General features: G+C 41.5%; 1 protein-coding gene across 1 annotated transcript in view; it reads left to right on the forward strand.

Moving 5' to 3' along the window:
• Window positions 1-13,665, forward strand: part of SRD5A2 (steroid 5 alpha-reductase 2) — a 412,614-nt gene extending 398,949 nt beyond the window's left edge. The window contains exon 5 of the mRNA XM_086927476.1: window positions 12,406-13,665. Within this exon, the coding sequence (XP_086783602.1) occupies window positions 12,406-12,472 (67 nt within the window). The 3' untranslated portion in view covers window positions 12,473-13,665. The remainder of the gene's footprint in view (window positions 1-12,405) is intronic.
• Window positions 13,666-24,399: the final 10,734 nt, after the last annotated feature.

A 24,399-nucleotide genomic window follows, 5' to 3' on the forward strand; every position in this document is an offset into this window, starting at 1 on the left:
GGATTCGCAGGGAGAAGTTTTACATGCTGTCTTTGCACCAGATTACCCTCAGCTGCAAAGCCGAGACTGGCTTTGCGCGATAGATCTGCAGGATGCGTACTTTCATGTGCCCATTGCACGGAAACACCGGAAGTTCCTGCACATCCAAGTCGGCGCCAATCACTATCAATACACTGTACTACCATTTGGACTGAAGTCTGCGCCCAGGACTTTTTAAAAGTGCATGGCAGTGGTGGCGGCATACCTGAGAAAGAACAAGGTGTTTGTTTACCCGTACCTGGACGACTGGTTGATCAAAGCCTCCACCTTCCAGGAAGCGCAATTGCACTTCAACAGGACGGCCGTTCTGTTGAACCAGCTGGGGCTGCACATAAACATGTCCAAGTCTGTCCCGACTCCGGACCAGTGCCTACAATACTGGGGAGACTCCATCAATATGCTGTCAGCAAGCGTGTCTCCTTCGGAGGAAAGACGCTTATCGATTCTTCAGAATGCTCATGCTCTCATGGCTCTTTCCATCTACGACAGTGAGGACGGTGTCTTCTCTACTGGGGTCGATGGCCTCTTGTATCTTCCTCACTCCACATGCACGCCTACACATGCAGCCGCTGCAGGAATGTCTTGAGGATCAGAGGCGAGGGAACTGGGATGACAGTATACAACTGTCTCTGCACGCTCAGCAGTCCCTGAGATGGTGGTGTTCAGCAGAAAACCTCCTCAAGGGGGTTCCGTTCCACAAGGACATTCCCACTCAAACTATTGTGACGGATGCCTGTCTCCACGGCTGGGGAGCGCATTCCGGACAGTTAAAGATCCAAGGAACGTGGTCCCCGAAGGATTCCACGTACCACATCAATTTCCTGGAACTCAGAGCTGTTCACTTGGCACTGAAGGCCTTTCATCCGTCCTTCCAGACCGGCTCTCTCCTTATACAGACGAAGAATACGACCACGATGTATTATCTCAACAAGCATGGGGGCTCGAGATCGTGCACACTGTCACAGGAAGCGCAGGCGATCTGGCACTGGCTGCTAGCCAGAGGACTGACGATAACGGCTACCCATCTACCAGGTGTGCAGAATGCTCAGGTGGACGCACTGAGCAGACTGATCAAGTAAAACAACGAGTAGGTCATAAACGACGAAGTGCTCGGAAACGTCTTCGCCAGGTGGAACACTCCAGATGTGGATCTGTTTGCCACCGCCGACAACAGCAAATGCCGAGACTTCGCATCCAGGTATTACCAGCAGGGGACTCTGGGGAATGAGCTATGGATCAACTGGTCGAACAGTTTTCTATATGCTTTTCCGCCCATTCCCCTGATTATGGCGGTGCTCATCAAGTCCCAGTCCAGGGTGCGGATGATCTTCATTGCTCCGGAATGACCTAACAGTGGTGGTTCACGGACCTGCTTCACCGGTCTCTCCTTCCTCACATACAGCTGTCATGCCGGCCGGACCTTCTCACGAAATTCGGGTGGCAGATGGTGCACCCCAACCTCTCGTCTTTGAGTTTGGCGGCATGGCCCCTGAAATAGTGCAATATGGCCATTTGAATCTTCCTGCACGGTAAGGCCCCTGTGTTCATATTTTGTATCCCAATTGCCTAAGCTTTCCAGGGTGCACTCGACAGCGCGCCACCTCAAGGGGCATTAATATTCATCTCGTCCTCACCATCCACCTAATTAAACTCGTGTGACACGTTTCTGTGTCCCATTACCACTTCATCAGAGGCTTTCTCCTGCATTCTCTGAATAGCGCTCTTTGTAGTGCATGCTGATTCGTTAGTTGCTGTGCGTGGGTCTGACTTAGTTCTTAATTAGTCCACACAGCATGCTGGACTTTGTAGTTCCTTTGCGCTCCAATAATCACCTATAGTAGGTTTCAGTTTGTGCAGACATAGGAGATTATATTTCAATCCTCATTAGGAGTCCGATTCGTGAGAGCGAGTTATTTTACACATCATGTATTGTGCTGACAGGAACAGGAAAGTTCCTCTTCCTCAGTTGCTCGACTTTTTGAGCTGGTGCATCCTGCATGGTAGGGCCTCCATGTTCACATTTTGTATCCCAATTGCCTAAGCTTTCCAGGGTGCACCCAACAGCGCGCCACCTCAAGGGGCATTAATATTCATCTCGTCCTCACCATCCACCTAATTAAACTCGCCTGACGGGTTTCTGTGGCCCATTACCACTTCATCAGAGGCTTTCTCCTGCATTCTCTGAATTGCGCTCTTTGTAGTGCATGCTGATTCGTTAGTTGGCGTGCGTGGGTCTGACTTAGTTCCTAATTAGTCCACACAGCATGCTGGACTTTGTAGTTCCTTTGCTCTCCATTAATAACCTTTAGTAGGTTTCAGTTTGTGCAGACATTGGAGATGATATTTCAACCCTTAGTAGGAGTCCAATTCGTGAGAGTGAGTTATTTTACACATCACTCGCTGTGCTGACAGGAGCAGGAAAGTTCCTCTTCCCCAGCCGCTCAACTCTTTGAGCTGGTGCATCCTGCACGGGAAGGCCCCCTTGTTCATATTTTGTATCCCAATTGCCTAAGCTTTCCAGGGTGCACTCGACAGCGCACCACCTCAAGGGGCATTAACATTCATCTCACCCTCACCATCCGGCTAATTAAACTCGCCTGATATATATGTATATGTGTATCACCGGTAACTACCAGTTCCTAAAGGCGCATTAGGGAATGATCAAGTCACGCAATCGAGTAAATTGCAGGTTCAAGTGAGAGTGACCACAAGAATTCGTCGCGGCCCAGACGCCGAATTCTTGTGGTCACTCACACTTGAACCTGCAATTTACTCGATTGCGTGACTTGATCATTCCCTAACGAGGGGACTAACAGTTTTTACGCTTGGAGTGTTGAATTTACATGGATGTCCAATTGAACTAATTTTTTTACGTCAAAACGCGCCTTTAGGAACTGGTAGTTATCGGTTATACCAGTATCTCACTACATGTGTTGCCCTGATGAAGTCTGTATGCATATACTGCTAAATAGACAAAACACGTGTTGGCCAGGACACATAAGGATGGTGTGTTCAAATTTAAAGAAGAAGATAAACACTCATGTGGACTGTAATGTCTCTTTTGGACTCATAATTTGCCTATTACACTTTTCATTTTGCTTGGGATACAACGTGTATATATTTGTATATTGAGACTGACAGGAAAGTATGGGCAAAAACGCTAGCTCTCTGTGAAAATTCAGAAGGAAACCTGGTTTTGAATTGACAGAGCAGAACTATGTGTCTTCCCAAAAAGCAATTGGATGCAGCTGTGAATGGAGAGCCTTCCCACAGATACGTAAAAGATTTGAGTCTGAGAATATTTTAAGTGTGGCTCTAAACAACTCCAGCTGTTTGGAGAGCTTAAACAATCAGTACCCTACCACAAGTGCAAAAGGTCAGCCTCCCCAACAACAGCTTATTGTGTCATTTACATGTTGATCAACCAGCATTACAACCAATCAATCAACAAGTAGAATTGTACAGCACTTCTTAGTCCCTCCTGTGGGTATCCAGGCGTGGCAGGGTTCAGCTGATTTACCGCATACCCAGGTCTTCAGGGACTTTCAGAACTCTGAAAGAGTATGGAAAGTCAGTAGATGAAAGGGTAGCTCATTCCATGTCTTTGCTGTTCAGAAGGCGAAAGGTTGACCTCTGCATCTTCTACATCGAATGCGGATGGTGATGGTTAGAGAAAGGGATTCAGAGCAAATGCATCTGAGGGTGGTCAAGTACCTGGGTTCACAGTTGTGTAGGGCTTTGTATGCATGGGTCAGGAGCTTGAACCGCTGGTTGCTGTAACTGTAAATCACGTGGTATGGTATATTTCCTTAATATTGTCATAACACCATTTCATTTGGTCTATAAGTTGGCAATGGGGATGCACCCTTGATCCATTATATTTCATTTTTGGCTGACTGGTGTCTTAAATTGTTGAAGAGTTGGAGCAGCTGTATTTTACCACGTTGGACAGTGTTAAATACTGTTGTTACTGTAACTTTAAAGGAAAGTGCTATTTTTGGCTGCAAACATGGCAACATTTGTTTTGGCCTTAAATGTTTCAGCATTTGCTAGAATCTCTAAAGTTATTAATGGAGCATAACAGAGCACAACACAAAAACTTAGAACAAAGTAGAATAACACAACAAAACACTCATAACATCAAAAAATCACAATAGTACAAAAGCATCAAATGTTGTATCATCATCTCGTTCTGAGCACTGTGCAAATGCAGAAAGGGTGCATAGAACTGTTTTTACCAAGTATGGACTGTTTACAGAGCATACATTAACCAGGAAAATCTTTGAATTAGTACAGAGCTCAAGATAACAAAGCTCAGAAAGAAGGAGTCGCAAGTGGCACTCTTTGTTTCCGAGCTGCGCTATCATGCATTAACTCAGATTTTCCTATTTCAGGTATAGTCTGTAGACAGTGCAATATTCGGAAACACAAATGAATTATGCCATTCTGGATCAGTGCAGCACTCAGTACGGGGCCCAAACCGCATCACCATCACTACAAAACGCAACACGACCAACGTGCACAACTGGAGTCACACATTAGCACCCGCACAAAACTGCTGTCATAATATGACGGTAAAAGGAGTCTTCACCAAGCACTGCTTCAGTTACCACCAAAGAAAGGTATTAGAAAAAGTGAAAAATGTTTTGTGATTCAGCCCCTTCAATGTTTCTGGCATCTGGCATACACATATAAGCCATGACAGTGCCTTGATTTAGGTGGGGCGTTCACTTTAGGCAAGCTGGGCATGTGTTCACTGAAATGATCAGACAACAATGCACTCTAATTGTTAGGGTGTCAGTGTAGTGCTAGATGTAATACTGTCTGGTGCACTGTAAATGCAATGCTGCTCCATCACTCAGCAAGGTGTTCACTACAGTGCTAAACGTGGTGCTGGTGCACCGCTTCTTGTACCGAGGGATGTCCTGTGGGGTTGCATGTTCCTGCAAAGTATGTCTTGCAGCAGAATTTGTGAAACACTGAGTGGACTTCGGCCAGTCTGCAAGGCCCTGTGTGGACTGGCACAGAAAAGGGCAGAGAAGATAGAAATTGGTAGCAATAAATGAGCAGAAGACAAGGCCGCTGCTGTTCTTCTAGTCTTAGACACACAGGGCCTCATTTTCGAGGACACTGTGTCGCTGGTGTGTCAGTTTTTTTGTACGCACTCCCAGCGCAGTGTGCCTGCCCATATTTATACGGCCACGTAAACTCATTGCGTGACTTTTCACGGCCCTGTAAGTATTGGCCGCTTTCACGCATTACTCTGCGTGAAAGGGGCATTCCATGGGTGTTGCTGTGTGTGTTCCCACACAACACCCATGAAACCTGACACAATCTCAGATTTACAAACTTTTGTAAAGCTAGGAATGTGTCAGAATCCTATGCCTCGTATTTTGAGGTGTAGGAATGGCGCAACAAGGAGTAAAACTGCTATCTCCTTGTTTTTTCCTCTTTCTATGCGTGCAATCTGCAGCTTGTCCCTTCCTGCACAAATACAATCATCCCCACAATGCAGGCACCTGTGCAACATGACACGAGGGTGCCTGCGCTGGCAAATGGCAGCAATTTATGCGCAAGGGCTGGGGAAAGTGCATGGATGCGTTATATGATAATATGACGCATCCCAGTGCTTTTAAAATTATTCAGCTCGGAGCAACAAAATGTCTTACGTCGCCGCGCTGCGTCATTTTTTTGTAAATGAGGCCCACAATCAACAAAGGGGTCTTGGCACACTGAAATGGCATTCTGATTTTGCAGCTCTAGATGATGCCAACAACAGGGCTTATTCATCAAAGCTGTCTTACCTGTGAGATTCAGGTATACTGTTCTTTCCAAGCCTTCAGGCCATCCTCAAACAAGTCATTTCAGATTCAAACTTAGGAACATTTCATCTTTTCAATCAGTTGAAGATATGACGCAAATAAGAGCTAATGTTAGTTTGTTCAGAATATTAATTTTTTGATAAATATTGTTACTTCGGTGAACTAAATGAACACAACTGTGCTGAATAGGTAATCTCGGGGGGAAATGGTCGCCTGGAATCTGTCTCGCGCCCTCGTCAGGTTTTGTCGTTTGATTAAAACATGATTGAGGTAACACTGATGCGCTTTAAACTAGAGAACTGCATCTATGATTGCCGATGATCTTGAAAGAAGGCTGTCTATTTTTTTTAATCAGCAACTAGAAGGCTCACAGACTTACAGTAACAACATATCTTTAGTATGATGATAAGAAAGCCTTCCATGTTTTATTGCTCGCCCATTTCGTTGAAGAGGATAGAGCGGGAGGTGGAGATCGAGAGCAGCGCAAAAGTACCCGACGTAACTCTTCGAAGTTTTACATTTTTACGTGGAGGAGGAGGTAATATGCTTAGAGCTCTCACTGCATCTCGTTGTCCTTCCTCTTCAGCAAGAGAATCATGTACTGCACCCTCAGAGCCGTGCACCGTCCTTCCCCCTTTGGCCTGTGCTTTTCCTCTCCACAGAACAATGGCTTTCTTCATTACTGCTCCGCTCCAAACCCTGCATTACCTGCCCACTCTGGAACAAGGGTGCGTCCCCTACTCTGGGCCCGGTGATGTGTCTCAAACCTGGACTCTGCACTGTTTTCCGTGGAACCTGAGCTTCTAACAGCTCACGCAGGCCTTTCCACTGTGGAGTGCTCCACGCAACACATGTGCCGCTCTATGCCCCATTGACCCTGGCCTGTTACCTTGCCCTTTAATGATGCACGGCTGCCTTCCACCTTCTCCCTTGGACCCTGCATGACCCCTTTGCGTTCTGAGGTGTCCCCCAGATCCCGCACTGCACACTTAGCCAAGTGCTGCTCTTGGCCCCACCAATCTTGGCATTTGAACAGTTTCCCTGTTAGACACGGGACTGCTCTCTCCAGTGGTGCCAATAATGAAGTCAGAGGAAGCTTGCATCTGCTAGGCATGCTGGACGTCTCTTGAAGGGAGAAAAGATACCTTCCACTGCCGAGATCCATGCTGCTCTGCTACGCAACCCTGAGAGATTCAAGTGTTACAATGGGGTACTTAGTTTCAAGTAAGGGAACAATTTTGGACCTATTTCTTGTGCAGGCCCCACATCCTGCACAACTAAAAACCCATTTTTTTATTTTGTAAAATGATGGCATACAGGAGATCAGCTCAAGCAGAAAATGTCATACAGGGGACCAGCTTACGCACTAAGCTGGTGTCTCACATGACATTTGCACCCAAAGGAATACCTTGATTGCAAACAGCTATCTCCGTAATGTTTATATCTGAGGGTATACCTCTAGCTATATATTGAACAGTCTCTTTGAGCAGTGCAGTGGCACCTTGGAAATGCTAACTTTTAAAGATTCACACTAGCCAACTCAAACAAGGAAAATACTATTACTAGATGTTAGAACATCTTATGTATTTTTCTAAAGTTCATGCCTGCTGAACTATGTGCTGAGGGTGTTGTTTGGGGTTCTACATTTTGAATGTGCTATGTGGTGTGCTGTGCTATTATGTGTTGACGTAGTAATTAGTGGTAAAGTATGTTGTTTGCTGTGTTATCTGATGGTGGACATATTTAGCATGCAGTGGTGTTTCTTTTTATGTGGATGTGATGTAATATATGATGACGCGTGTTAACGTGTAAGTAGTACATAGTGTTGAGTGGTGATACGTACTGCATCAGTGTTAAAGTTGGTGGTTTGTTGTGTGGTATGTTCTGTGCAGTGATGTTTTTTCATAGGGAGGTCGTGTAAATTGATATTCTCTGCCTCTTTACTGTGGCAGGTTATGTGGGAGAGGAAATTATACTAGGGGACAGAAAAGGTTTCAACAGAGGTGACCCAAGTAACTGGATAGGAGGTAATATGGAAAACGGAGGTGCTGGGATAGGAGAGTCAGGGAGTGGGGGAGAAGGTTGTGCTAGCAAAAGGAAGGGAACCACAGAGACGGGTGACCTTGTGTATAGACTAATTATCTGTGGTGAAAGTATAAGTTCAACACACAGCGAGGTAAACGGTAGTATCAACATACTTTCTTGGAATGTGGCTGGACTGAAAACTAAATTAACATCCGACGACGGGTTTGTTCATGGATAAACGCGACATCTGCATTATGCAGTAGACGTGGGCTCTGGACAACTACCAACGGTGTGGGTTTGCCACATTTAATCTTCCTGCAATAAAAGGAGGTAGAGGGAGACCGTCAGGAGGGCTAAGTACCTTGGTAGCCACTCATTTGGGAGCCACGGCTAAGCAGGTGACAGTTAATACCCCAGATATTCTATGTGTCCTGCTAACCCTCCCGGGGAATAAGCATTTAGCCATAATTAACATCTATTCCAGGCCTACCCAGAGTGGCCAGGAGTCTATGGTTATCGAACAACTGAGGGGATTCGTAAAGACTCTGGACCCCGAGGTTGGTATAATTATCGGGGGGGATTTCAACTGTCAGTTTGAACCCCTCAGTAATTTAAGCTTGGAGGACTCTGATGAGGAGAATCAGTACTGGAACATACCGGAAACCTTAATTCCTCCAGTTAAAGCGTGGACCCTGTTGGTTCTACAAATTAACTCCCTTACACTGTCTCTATCCGTAAGGCCTTGTAATGGTCGGTTAAAATCGGACAGACCTGGAAACGTGACATTCAATAGAGCAGGTCAATCATCAATCATTGATTATATTCTGATCGAATCTAGATCATGGGACAAGGTCCAGGATTTCAAGATTCACCAACAGACGGACAGTGACCATAACACCCTGGTTATGTCCCAAAAGCCAGGGAGTTGGGGATTAACTAATATTATGATAGAACTGAATTTTGTCCCACAGCCCTTTCTCCTTCACAACAATAGACAGAGAATAAAATGGCCCCACATAATGGGCTCTCCAAATCGACAGTCGCAAAAATATCTTCAAGTCCTGCCCCATCTTAGTGACATGGCAGAGGTAGTGTCTACGGGGCCTGTAGACGGGAGGGACAACAGGTCCGTTGAAATTCACAACCAGCTAGCCTCAATAATGTTAGAGGTTTTTTTCCCACTTAAGACCTATAGGAAAACTTGGTTAAGACCCACCCTTGGTATACTGCTGATTGCCGCAAATTGAAAGGGAATTTGAATAAAGCAATTAAGGCTAAAGATAAATCCCGGATTAAGTCCCTTAGGGTGCTGTATAAGCAAGCTATAGAGAGAGAAAGAAAGTCCTGGGAGGCAGATAAGTGGGAAGAGTTGAGGTCGGCACTGTAGTGCAGAGACCTCAAGACATTCTGGGCAATTGTTACTAACGAGGGTCGGGTGGGAAGAATGCAGTAAGCCCCAATATAGCTCCAGCAGTATTGGAAGAACACTTTGGCAGCCTTTACGCCTGACCGTGCAATGGCGATCCCGAGTTGGTGTCTCTGAACCTCCTCCACGAGCATCGACTGGGGGGGAGGTCCAGGTGATATTGACCCTGGAAGTGGAATCCGCCATTGCAAAGTTACTACCTAGCAAAGCCCCGGGGCTTGATAAAATCCCCGGGGACTTGTTTCGGTCTGAACCCAAAATATGGGCTCCTTATCTCTGCGTCCTGTTTAATGCGATCCTAATGGGGACAGACCCGCCAGAGATGTGGCGGGGGGCAGAGATAGTTCCTTTCTTTATAAATAGGCTTCCCTCTGCAACCATCGAACTACAGGCCCATTAGCCCGATAGATATCCCGCAGAAGGTATTTGGGCGGATACTCCTGGATAGAATTCAGTTATGGAAAGGGGAAAACGAGATCCTGAGTATTTTACAAGCGGGCTTTAGAACAGGTACATCTACCATCGATCAGATCTTTCGGTACAGGTCCTTTTTTGGAAAACAGTGAGTGTGGAGGGTGGCAGCCTCTACCTCATTTGTTTGGACCTGCGGGCCGCGGTCGACCTGGTTCCTAGGGACAAACTGTGGAGAGTCCTCCATGATCTCGGTATGCCACACTACCTTATGGGAGTATTGATCAGACTACACTCAGGAAACTTTGCGCAGGTTAGATTTGGAAAAGTGGGAGAACTGTCAGCACGTTTTCCAGTGCATAGGGGGTACGCCAGGGATGTGTGCTGGCTCCCACTCTCTTCTGCCTCTATATTAACATGCTTGTTAAACATCTTTTAGGCATAAAGGATACGGATGCCCCGAGACTAGCCACAGGAAGAGTGCCTGCACTAATGTTTACGGACGACACTCTACTGTTGTCTCGAACAGCTACTGGGATCCAACGCATCCTTGATGGCTTTGCAGATTTTTGTGCACTAAGTGGGCTGGAGATCAACCTGGCCAAAACAAAGTTCATGATTTTTAACCCTCCAAGGCAGACGCGACCAAACCCGGCCCTGAACGGTACACCCCTTGAGAGAGTAAAAACCTTTGAATATCTAGGTATTACTCTTGAGGAACACTTGGGGTGGGACGTACAGTTAGCCAAATCTGCATTGAAATTGACGCAGACTGTGGGTGGATTATCCAAAATGTATAGAACATCTGCCTCTAAGCCAGCTGCCCCCATTGTAGAAATACATAAGGTACAAGCCAGAGCAGCCCCATTATATGGGGCGGAACTTTGGGGACACTACCGGCCAAAAAGTTTGGCAAGGGTTGAACATTCATTCATGAGAGATTTGTGTGCCTTACCTGTTAGTACCCCCCTGGTCCCATTAAGGCTTGACCTTGGGCATCTCCCCGTGGAAGAGTAGGTGGCCCTAAGGCCTCTAACCTACTGGAGAAGACTCTGTTCGGTTCCAGAGCTTGCCCCGTACCGTGCAGAGTTTCAGGAGGTATGGGCTGCATCCAGGTCAAAGAAAATTCCATGGTTATCCCATATTAAGGATCTGTGTGTACGGATCAGTGCTCTTGAGTTATGGGAATCTCCGGAGTTAGACTGTCTGACCTATCCCAGAGCTGATCTGGTGAAAAGGTATAGGTCCCACAATTTGTTGACTCTTCATGCCAGCTCGATTGCTGGGAGATTGACAACTCAATTCCTCGATATAAAAGTAGAGTATAAGAAGGAGGAATTCCTTGACATGATCTACCCTGCCCAAGCGAGAAAGTTGTATTTGCAACTAAGAATGGACAGTTTGCCACTAAGGTCACTGACCATTAAATGGGATGCAAACAAAAGTACTGTGTGCCCGGCGTGTGAATACCCGCTGAAAAATGAAAGTCATGTATTTTTCTTTTGTCCTGCATACGGGTTGGCTCGTAACCGTTGGGTTAAGCCTATCTGCAGGAATTTGGGATTTCGCAATTGCGAAAATGCACTTAGAGTACTAAAGCATGACACCCATCCACCTATCGTATTTGCTGTTTCCCGTTTTCTACATGGTATGTGGATCAAACGTAGAACCTTTATAATGATCTGAACTTAGATTAAAGGTTTCCACAGATGTTATGAATCGCTTTGATAACTATTTAGATAGTTTAATTCTATTTTTAGTCATGAGTGTTTTGTTGTAAATATGTGTATATACATGAATTGTGCTCTTAGCTTAAATTATGTATTATTCAAAAATGGATTTTAATGTTTTATTGTCTGTTTTAACATGTACTTTTATGGCCCACTGTGGTCGAAATAAAGTTATCAATGATGATGATGATGATATTCTCTGCTCATTTATATCACAGTGTGTGGTCGTGTATAGTCGGGCACTGAGTTGGATTGTTTCTTGTATAGGTTTGGTGAGATGGCATGCTGTGTGGTGTGTTCTGTATCTCTGTTGGGTAAGTGGAGCTTTGTGTACGGGTGTGCATTATTTCATGTGTTGGTATGCTGCATAGTGGTGTGGTGTGTGGTACTGTTGTAGGGTGTTAGAAATATACTGAAGTATGAAACCTGTCAATTTAACAGAACTATTTCGCAGGTGTGATAACTGCTACCTCACACGGTTGCTTCTACAGTGCTCGCGGGAGTGCCTGCTCAGCCGGTTATGTGTGCACACATTGTTTTAATCCAGTGTCAAAAAACAAGTTTAAACAGTGGCGTAGCGATGGGGGCGGTCCGCCTTGGGTACACTAGCTTTGGGGACAGTGGGCCCCCTTTCCCGGATACCTGTGGCTGTGGCAGGGCGGCAGCCGCACGAATCGTCAGCCCCCTTCCCCCCTGCACATGTAGGGGCCGCCAGAGGCAGCCTAAGGCCTAGCTATGCCACTGAGTTTAAATATATCGCACTAGCACTATTAACTGTATTGACTTCTATGCAGGCTTGCCTGGTACAGTTCATGTGACAATACCATTGCAGAACATTCTCAAAACTTGTTGGGCCTAGTATTTAACATATCTAAGTAATTGGAAAGTACTAAGTGTCGTGGTTAGATGTATAAAAGTTTTCATCAATTTTATATATTCTCTTTGTCCACAGATTTTATCTCAAGAAGTTTACAGACTACCCCAAATCAAGAAAAGTCTTGATCCCTTTCATTTTTTAAGGACTGGAAGCCAGTGAGAGGACATCTGTTCCATCAACGCCATCAAGCTTGCACAGCAAAGTTCTCTTCCAGGAATGAAAGCATGAACTGAAAGGATAAAAGTTGTTTCTTCTGGCCTTTTATTTCATTTGTTACAAATCAGTTATTACAAAACGATGATTTACTGCTATTATTCTTTAAGCTGCAGTGGACTTCATTGCCAGTTTGTTCCGTGGCATTGCAACTATATATTGATTGCCTGATGGCAGAGAAGAGGTAAGGTGCCCAAACAAGGCTAGGGTGGGATCCTGTATCATAATCTGCTTCCTGTATACACGTGGCACAGGGAGAGGCACTGGTTTGCCCAAGATCACACACCGAGGACGTTGGGAAAGCAGGGACTGTTTTCCCAATATTGAATTTAAATACAACGCCTTATTGACTGCCTCAAACCCTTTCAGTGCTTGGCATGCCAACTCACACCCATCTATGATGATGTGGAATGGAAAGAAGAGATGTCTACCGGAATGAAACTATGAAGAAATATTAAGATGAAATCTTATAAATGGAAGCTATTTTACTGTCAGGAACATATATCGTTTTTAATTTGATTTTGTTTCATGTTATCACTATTTATAATGTGGCCCTAGCGGGGGCAACTTGCAGCTTCACAAAAGGCAAGAGTACATAATAAGTCACTACAACGTCTGGAAGTAAGACGTCAAAAGAATATAAAAACAAACTTGCCTTCAAATTTTCATATTCGGAGTACAATAAAAACAACTGCAAAGTATACAAAGAACAAAAAGCAAACTATTTGCGTATTCAATTATACCGCAAGAAATGTTCTAAATAAAAATGTCTGTAAAGCTCTCCTGATCAGCAGTAAAATAGTGTAGCTCGACAATCACCTAAGAGAGTATCCTTAAAATGTTTACTAAATCAGAAGGCAGTGTTTTGATTTTTGATTTTTGATTTTCTTGGTCCATGGCATTTTCAGAAGCAATTTTGGAACACACATGAAAAGTGCGTTGCTCGGCATGTGCTTTGCTCCCACTGTTTTGATAGATGCAGCCAGGATGTTATATCTTATGTCAGTAGTATTGAATCAAGCGAAATGTATTGTCCATATTTAACATTTTTCTTTTTGAATTTTATTATATGGTTACTGGAAGGTTGTTCAATCAATTAAATAACCTCTATTTCAGAATAAATAATCTGCCTGAAATTTCTTTTTATTCACAGCCCTAATTTCTATTTTTCAGTAAAGATTAATTGCACTCAAATACAGCTTATACAACACCATATGAATTCTTGTCCAAAGGGGTGAAAGAGTGAAGCAGACACCATCACAGTTTGCTTTTCTCTAACAAGCACAGAAGAATGTGAAGCAAAAGAACCACGTGGTTCCTCTAAAAATAAAAGTGTCTTTTACAGCGAAACATTATTTACATAAAGGCCTGTACATTGTTCAATTGGTGTATTTTGGGGTAGATAATGAAGAGACGTGCACTGTAAATGGTACGCAAAGTTTCAATGTGTGAGACAATTTAAAAAGGAAGTCAACAGTTGTTTATGCATTCCATGATTCGGAGATCTTCTTAAAAAAAACACTTATGTTTGAAATACCTCTCACTTATCACAATGAGCTATGAAGTAAATAAACAGTATGACTATATTCAGTATATGTGGCTTTAGTGTAGAGTAGACAATCAGTTCAAATGTGAATTTGACTCTTGCAGCCAAATTAATTACCCTTTTGGCTCAACTGCATAGAGGACACAAGCCTGTAATATAATTTGAGAAAGTGTATTTCTTTCCTTTTTTTCTCTGTCATTAATTTCAATTAGGAATTTGAGCGAGCAAATTTCCAAATGAGTACTCAAACGTTAAGGAACTCAAACCCCCTACTTCAAATATAACAATCCATAAACCAGAATGGTATGACCTTATGTTTAAAAAAAGGTGGTCCTCTCGCAAATGAATCATTTTATTAAAGGATAGAATGCATTTATTTTTTTGACAGGTGTATTTTATTTTATGCCTCAATGCATAAACAGAAAATTCGATTCCTTTTGGTAGGTAGTATGCCTATTTGCAGAATTTAATAATTCTCACTCCTCTTTCCACCTTTTTTCCAAACTGGCTTAACATTTGTTTCAATTCACTTCTTGAGACATTACGGCCAGTTACTGTCACTAAAAGCATACATCAGAATGATGAAGAGCCTGCATCATGACGGGTTGAAACAATAAGTAACTGTTTTTAATATTGTCTTGCATAATCAAGCAAACTATGAGGCCAAGTTATAATGCAATTATTGGTATAACATAAATAAGTGTTTGAAAATGTATGGCACATCACATGAAGGCAAGTGATGGTTGAAGTGCTTCACTTTTTTGCAGCACGACTTGACTGGATAACAAGCAGATCATGGGCTTTGCTTCACGCTGTTCCTTCAATTGTCAACAGATTCTGCTGCTGTACCTTAAAAAATGTTTTTAAATGCAATCCAACTTCCTGAAACATTAACGTGTGGTTTGTGATGAAAATTTCCCTCACAATATCAATAAATCCTCAATTTATATGATTTAGAATCCATAACGATTCTTCAAAATCGTACTTAAATAAGAAATTGCCAAATGAGGACATCTAATTTGTTGCTTATTACCCGAGCCCCCTTTAGATTACTGTTGATCCTGTGTTTTCCCTATCAGTTTTGATGGTTCTGTGTAAAGTTGAATACTACACAGAATAAGTTGAAAGGTGTAGTTTATTAAAGGAACACAGGAGCAAGGTAGGGAACATCCTACACAGGACTTCTTCATCAGCAACTACCATAGTTGCTAGGGAGAGGAAACTAGGATACAGTGGAACATAAGAAACATTCTGAAAGGAATTAAAGGGACAACATAACACATCTTCCCCTTTATAAATAAAGGAAGCAAAGGAAAAAAAAAAAATAATTAGCAAACAAAATCTTCTAGCCACTTGGGTTTAGAGCAAATGCGTTTCCGGTTCACAAATACATCACTGCTACAAGAAGGTTCATTAACAGATGTTGAATTAAAATCATGATTAGATGGAAAGGAATCAAGTGAAGCGGGAACACTAGGGGAAGGATCTACCATGTCCATATTGGAGGGAGGGTCTACTACGTCCACATTGGGAGGGGAATCAACTACATCGGAAGTGGGAGGATTAGAGTTGGGGGAAAGATTTTCAGATACACTAAAACCACCATGATCCTCACAAAGAATAGAATGAGGAGTGGTAGTAAGTGAAAATTCAGGAGAATTTACAGAGTCTTTTGTTAAATTTTTTTTGCCTCTGTAGATTGCAATTCTTTTAAGATTCCACACCTTACCATCACTTAGAAGGACAGCATTGCGAAGAATCTTCTTAACCATAAGGGGTTCAGAAAATTGAGAATCCCCCTTACGGACTTTCCAGGGTTTCTTCACTTTAACCCACATACCAACATTAACATCTGCAGTGCTAGAGCAACATTTCTTATCAAAATTTCTTTTATACTCTAGGTGCTTATCAATGACATTAGTTCTAACTTTACTCATACATATGTCTAAACAGGATTTTTTGTGCAACCATTTGGGATTACATTTAGTTCTAGCAACACGACCTCTCATGATCTCGAAGGGTGACATTTTTAATGCATCATGAATATTGGTTCTATAGGACCAGACAGCTTTAAAAGCTGAAATTTCCCAATCCTCACCATTTTGCGTAGCTATCTGTATGGCATTCTTCAGGACTCTGTTGAACCTTTCACAAAGTCCATTTCCACTAGGGTTGTAAAGAGAGGTAGTCTTATGAATAATACCAACTCGGTCGAAGTCAGATTTAGTTAATTTGGATGTGAATTGAACGCCATTATCACTAATGACCTGGTTGGGAAGGCCTTCTTCAATAACAACCCTGTCAATAAAATTTAAAACAGATGAAGAATCAATCTTGTCCACAATAGTGATATTAGGCCATCTAGAAAACACATCAATCATAGAGATTATGAATTTGTGATCCTCTCCAATTGGTCCCATAATGTCGATGGCAACAGTATGCCAAGGACCCTCTGGTACCAAGGGTTCACACATGTCGGGTTTGAGCGTGTTGAGTACTTTATCAGAATTAGAACAAGTGACGCATTCCCGAACAATTCTCTCTGTAAGAACATCAATACCTGGCCACCAATTCCACTGTTTAACATTTTGTTTGGTTTTCACAATGCCACAATGATCTTTGTGACACAATTCAATAATGCTATTTCTTAAGGATGAAGGAGGAATAGCTCTATCACCTCTAAAAATAGTATCGTCACATACAGTTAGCTCATTTCTAACCTCCCAATAGGGCTTAAAATCGGATGACAAATCTTTTTTTTCTGTCCAACCTTCCCGAATGAAAGAAATAACAGAAATTAAAATCTTATCTTTAAGATAATCATCCTTCCACAATTTTTTCTCAATACAAAAAGGGTTACTATCAAGAATATAAGCAACGTGAAGGGAATCCCACTCATTCACCTCACATTCTTGTAGGTCAGTGGGCATCCGGGAAAGAAAATCAGCAATAACATTGCTTTTCCCAGGTAGATATTCAATTTTGATGATAAAATCTTGTAACCGCATGGACATTCTCGCTATCCTAGCAGTAGCATTATAAAGGCCTTCAGTAGAAAGGAGTTTGGTAAGGGGTTTATGGTCTGACCGCACTATACATTCCTTTCCCCACACGAAACTGCGAAAGTGCTCAAGAGCCCAGACCACAGCTAAAGTTTCCTTCTCAATAACAGAGAACTTACTCTCTGGAACGGAAAGTGCTCTTGATGCAAATGCAACAATGCGTTCTTTACCTGAGCTGTCGATCTGAGACAAAACACTTCCCAGACCTTTGTTGCTAGCATCAACTGTGACCACAGAGTTTAGATCTAAATCAAAAGGGCATAACACAGGAGCATTAATGATATCTAGCTTGATACTGTTGAACTCATCCTCACAAGAGGGAGACCAATCAAATCTTACTTTGCTTTTTAAAAGTTGTCTAATGTTGAAAACCTTGCTTGAGAAATTCTTAACAAATTTAGAATAGAATTCCACCATTCCCAGAAATGATCTTACATCATCTTTACTAGTGGGAGGAGGAGCATCTTTTATGGCATCAACCAATTTAGGTTTGGTTGAAACGCCATCACAACATAAAACATGTCCAAGATAAGTCACAGATTTGACTGCAAAATTGCATTTAGAAAATTCAATAGTTAAACCTTTTTTTTCAAGAATGCCTAAAACCTCTTCTAAAATGGCATTATGTTCATCTTTGTCTTTACCGTAAACCAGAATATCATCCTGAAAGAACTTAACTTTAGGATGTTTCCCAAATAGTTGGTGCATGATGCGCTGGAAAATGGCAGCAGCAGATGCCAAACCAAATGGCATGCGTTTAAATTGGAAACACCCCATGGGAGTGATAAACGCAGTAAGTTGTCTACTTTCGGTGTCTAGAGAAATCTGATGATATGCTGAGGATAAGTCTATTGTGGAGAAGAACATAGCACCGTTAACTAAAGACAACATTTCATTAATTTTAGGTAAGGGAAATTTGTCTATGACAATATTCTCGTTCAAATGGCGGAGGTCAACGCAAAGACGGATTTTGCCATTGGCACGCCTTGCGATAACCACTGGCGAAATCCAATTAGAAGACTCTATTGGTTCAATAATGTCTTCTTTGACAAGTTTTTCTAGTTCTTTTTCAACATCGCCACGAACAAGAATAGGAATATTTCTGTCTTTAAAAGTTTTAGGGTTAGCATCATTTTTCAATACGATGTGGTGGGAAAAACCTTGAAAATTACCAATTTTACCACTAAACACTTTAGGAAATTTTTTAAGCATTAAATCTCCAATCTCAGTTCCTTCATTAATAACTAAAACAGGATCTGGACTGTTAGGGTTTAAAATGATGTCTAAATCCCACTGATCTCTCCATCCTAGAACAGAAGGTCCAAGTTTTGCAACATACAATTTGCCTAAACATTCTCTACCTTTGAACTTAAATTTTAAAGGTTTGTAACCAATTACATCAATCTTACCACCGGAAAATCCTTCAGCAGAAATGTCAGGAGAATAAAGATCATTTCCTAAATAACGTACAAATTTAGAATTCCAAACATTTTCATTGATGATGGTATATGGGGAACCAGAGTCTGCATAAATATCAATAGGGACCCCACCAATAAGCATATTACAAATAGGCTTTTTAAGAACATTCCTTTTGCCTGAGTCATTAATATTAAAAATGTAAACTTTCTCAAGAGGTTTAGTAATGCAGATGTCATTCATAGAACAAGGTGTAATACTCTTCACACAATCATCATCAACATAACAATGCATAACTTTGTTACTTAAATCCTCTTCATCATCAGAAGATGAATCATAAACGATCTTTACTTTTTTACTTTTCAGTCTATTGCAAGCCCTGGAGTAATGTCCAATTAAACTGCAATTTGAACATTTTTCCTTAATTGCCGGACAAAGCTTGTAATTAGCTAAGTGCGAACTGCTCCCACAACGAAAACATTTTAAATTATCACTCTTTTTAAATTCAGCAGGTTTGTTTTTTGATTAAAGCTTTTGTTTATAGTTGGATTTGCCTTGAACTTTTGAAACAGTTTGATCACAAGTAGTTTTAGATTCGGAAATAGCCTTTTCTTCATTTTTGATCGCTTTTGCGCTGCGACCAGAAAGTTCTGCCTTTCTAACAATGGCTAAAATATCTTTGAGGTCTGAGTCTCCATTTATCCAAAGTCTATCCTGAATGGAAGGATCAGAAGCATGCATAACTACTTGGTCTCTAATAAATTGCTCTTGGAGATGGTCGAATTTACAATCCTCAGCTATTTTTTTAAGTTCGGCAATATAAACATCAATGTTCTCTCCAGGTCGTTGTTTTCTGTGAAAAAACTTATAACGAGTAATTCCTATGCAAACCTTAGGAGAAAAATGACTGTCAAAGTCCTTTAAAATATCATCAAAAACATTTGAATCACCACTACCACCACTTTTAGGCATTTCTTCATAAACTTTAAGACCACCAGCACCTAATGAATGTAAAAATAGTTTTTTATTTCTTTCCGGTTTCATTTTACCATCTTCATCAATAGTGTCGATAAAGTTCATGAAATAAGCTTTCCACTGAAGCCATTTCATACATGGTTCTAAACCAGAAGGCCAAAAAGGTTGTGGTGATTGAATTGTGAAGTTTTGTGAAGTCATTTTGAGTAATAATAAGAATAAGAAGTAAATAAAATCTTACTTGAAGATTCTAGCTGGTGCAGAAGAATTTCTTGACAGCACGCTTTAAAACAATGAAAAGGAAAATTAATAAATTTAAGAATAAAAATCACTTTTTAAGTACTTGTAAATAAAACGAATGAACAAAATCAAATCCGTTTTAATAAACGAGCGCAATATGTTGAAAAGCGCTCTCAAACGCGTTATGAAACGAAGCGTTGTCACGGAGGAATGTTGTCATGGAGATGATCCTTGTGCGTCAATACGTGGAAGACGCTCTGTTTGACGAACTGACGTCACAGCAAGTGAGCGAGGAAGGAATGGAGAGCGAGCCAACTCGGAACGCGCTGGGATGAACAATGGCGCGCTGAAGGTAACGATCTCCTTTGAATTTCAAAAGACGCATGCACAACAAGGATAGTTAAAGTCTCCGATAATTAAAAGAAAATCAAGAAGTAGAAAAAATGGCACAAGCGGAATTAATTGCAGCCGCTGGAAGGTGCGCAGAGAAAACAAGGAAAGAATTACTCACAAAGTTCCTTGAAGAGTTTACTCACGAAGTGTTCATCAAGGTTTTTAAACGACGAAGTTCGACTGAATACAGCTCGAAGCTTTGTGTTGATAGGAATTTTTCCTTTGAAATATCCTCGATGAATTCTCTTGAAGTTTCTTTATCATGTAAAGAAAATAAACGGAAAATGTAGAAATGGGTTCTTAAGATTCCTGGTGTTCCTTGAAGCCAAGTCGCCAAAATTGTAAAGTTGAATACTACACAGAATAAGTTGAAAGGTGTAGTTTATTAAAGGAACACAGGAGCAAGGTAGGGAACATCCTACACAGGACTTCTTCATCAGCAACTACCATAGTTGCTAGGGAGAGGAAACTAGGATACAGTGGAACATAAGAAACATTCTGAAAGGAATTAAAGGGACAACATAACATTCTGCCTTTCATTTCCAAGTAAACACCAGAAACATCTGTGGTACAAGTTTTTCCTGTCACTGTGGCATACAAAGCCGTTTTTTTCATTGCCAACTCTCCCATTGCTCACATTTTCACTCTTTTCCTCTGATCTTCGCACAGCTATGTCAGCTTACGCCACCCCACTCCTATACTCCTGTTTTTCAGTCCTGACTTCTCCATTCTCCATGTTATTTTTATCACTGTCCCTAATTTGTCAGTCCCACATTTTCATGCCATATCCACTGACATTTACCATGAAAACATGGCCACTGATTTCATGGCAGTCTCTGTGATGAAGACAGTAAATCTGTTATGTAAGGATTAGGCCAGTGATATCCACTCTTAAGAAGTAATGTGCATAGCTTCATAATCATGACCAGTACAATATTATAGTTAGTAGCTCTGCTTGAACCAAACACAGCACCAGGCTATTTGAGCATCAGATAACATCCCTGGCAGAGTGATATATGTAAGCAGCAACCCTGGCCGTCTGACATATACTATTAGCATATCCTTAAAACACTTCTGCAGCAGTTTGGCACAACCAACGCAGCCTTGCAAAGGACAAGAATGGCCCCTGGATGGCTTACACTAGCATTACATTTCAACGGACTTGCATGTCGAGTACAATCATTTTGATAGAACTTTAATCACTTCATGAATCCTGATTGGAATTGTGCACGGCCACAGTATGTTAAAGAACTGCTTTGTGCCAGGGGTAGAGGATGGTCAATGGGCATGTTTCCTGTGGGTCTACTCTACACCATATCAAGAAGGCAGCTCTTCTCTTATTGCTATACATACATACATACATACATATATATTAGATGGCTGACTAATGGAATAAATGAAAATTTTGCACAGAAACGTGGGCCGTGCCTGCTTTAATATTCCGAGATTGGGGATTGAAACGAGCAGTATTGATAATATATATATATATATATATATATATATATATATATATATATATATATATATATATATAGTATATATATATATATATATATATATACATATATATATATATTCAATGAAAAAACCATTGGTTTTAGGCCATATATAGTTAGGGATTTGCATTTACAAAACCTTATTTTACTCGCATAAAACCATTGAAATTCCATATATAGTTATAAGCGCTAACTATATATCGCGCACCCGCAATCCACTGCTGATGATGTCACATATTACATCATTCATGACATGGTTAGTGACATCACTGATGACATCACTGATGACATCTCAAATGACATCACTGATGACATCACTGATTACAACATCCAGTGACTGTATGTTTCTGTAAAGTTAAAATATGTTTTACATATTGAAGAATGAGTGGATATATAAGTGTCTGGATGAAGGATTTACTAGGTGCATGACTGACTGATTGAGTGAGTGATTAAATGTGTCTCACTGAGTGCATGGGTTAGTGACTAAACTGTTTTAATTTGTGCATCATTATATCTGTTGTTCTACAAACTGCTGCATATGTTGATCAGTAGCTATATGAGTAACTGTATGGGTTATTGATTGGTTGTCCAAGTATTTGTATGGGAAACTGAGTGTGTGTGTATGGGTGGCTGGAAGGTGTGTGACTCTGTACATAGATGTGTGAGTAGTTGATTCACTATATGTATAGATTCAAAAGTGCATGTGCAAACAGCTGTATGGGCGGTTGTCTGTGCATGAGTGTATTAGTGAGTGAATGGATATCTCAGTGCTACATGTCAAATTAAGTACATATGTAAAACACAGTACATGTGAGAGTTGACATCTATAAATAACTGTGCATAAGAGCCAGTGAATGTGTGAGTGGCTGTATGGATCATTGTGAACATGTATCAGAGATTGTATAAGAGAGTAAAGTAAATATGTGTTAGTATATGTTTGAATAAGTAAGGTGTGTATAACTGTATAGTTGAGAAAATGGAGGTGTGATTGATTTTTGGCATAACTGACTAGGTGTGTGAGTAACTCCATGGATGAGTGACAGTCTGTGACTGTCTATTTACACTGATTGTATCTAAGGTTATATTAGAGTCTGAAGAGGTTCATGGTATTATCACATGAATGATATCATCAGTGATGTTATCAGTCATGTCAAATGAGATGTTTTCAGTGATGTCATCAGTGATGTCATTTGAGATGTCATCAGTGATGTCATCAGTGATGTCACTAACCATGTCATGAATGATGTAATATGTGACATCATCAGCAGTGGATTGCGGGTGCGCGATATATAGTTAGCGCTTATAACTATATATGGAATTTCAATGGTTTTATGCGAGTAAAATAAGGTTTTGTAAATGCAAATCCCTAACTATATATGGCCTAAAACCAATGGTTTTTTCATTGAATTTTCAAGGTTTTGTAAATGCAAATTCCTAACTATATATCCACTATAACCTATGGTTTTTTCTGTGAATTTCATTGGTTTTTTAATAGCAAATATGAAAAGCTTTAAAATGTCAAGTACGTGATAGATAAAAACATTTTCGTATTTATGCACGCTGATGTGCTTTGAACGCTGCCCCCCTCCCCTCTTTTCTCTTAGTAGTACTCTCTCTTTGCAGATAGTGAAGAGTAGTTAACGCAGGCCTTTACCCCCGTTGTAATCCGTCCTGCCTGCTTGTCTCTCCATTTGATTGATTATTATCCAAGCATTTACTGTTTTTCAATTGATTCTCTTTGGTTCTTTCTCTATTTACAAACAAGCACAAAGTCGCAATACTCTGTTTAGTCTTTGCAGATCGTGAAAAATCGTGTAAAAAAATAAAAGTAATCGAGCAAAATCAGAAGGCCACTAATTGGATCTCTTTTTGACCTCGCTAAAATAGAAATATTATAAACAACCCTTCATGAGAAATACGAAAATAGTGAGATGAACTGAGCTCCACACCATGAGGGCTGCAAGACAGCTCGGCTCCGTCACCCAACCCGCCCAAAATAACGACAAACCCTATGCAAATATTAAAAATATAGACAACACACCAGCAAAGAAACAGGGTAAAACATTTTATTAAATAACTATTTACATAACGTTGGTTTATAAGATGATGTCAGTAGTGGACCGATGTGTGAATAGGTCGGAAGCAGCACAAGGCGCCAAGATCCGGATGGAAAGTCCTGGATGTTGGGTGCCATAGTTCAGAGTTCTGAGTTTGAGCCTTTTTCAATGCCTGTGCTTTGTTGTTTCCCCTCCATCAAAAACAAAAAAAAAATATAAAACTGTGCAAAAATACAAAAAAAACCAAAAAATGTTTACAAAAGCAGTGCTTGTAAGACTGTCTGAAGCTTATTTCCACCTACTGCAGCTTCACTATTCTCAAAGTAAGTGAGGGTCGTTTGTGGACCTGACTGCATTTGAAAACAATGTTATATGGTACCTCCCTAAACCGCTTGACGGAGGCCCCCGAGGGGCGGTGTGATGGCCATGGACTCGGAGAAGACGCTTGGCTCCGACCCCCTCCCCAAGTCTTATAGCACTGGTGTAGCCTGAGATCGCCCCCGACATAGGCGGCCGGCTCCCGGGGTCCGGCGGAACTTTTTGCCTTTTGATGACTCTTCAATTCTGGACCTTGTCCCACAATCCGTTTGACCTGAAGACACGCTGTAGTGGGGCGCCCCTTTACCGTTTTAGTTGCCATTCCGCCCGCTTTTGCTACACTGTGCCTCTTC

Source organism: Lissotriton vulgaris, chromosome 6, assembly GCF_964263255.1.
Source record: "Lissotriton vulgaris chromosome 6, aLisVul1.2, whole genome shotgun sequence".
NCBI classification, from domain to species: Eukaryota; Metazoa; Chordata; class Amphibia; order Caudata; family Salamandridae; genus Lissotriton; species Lissotriton vulgaris.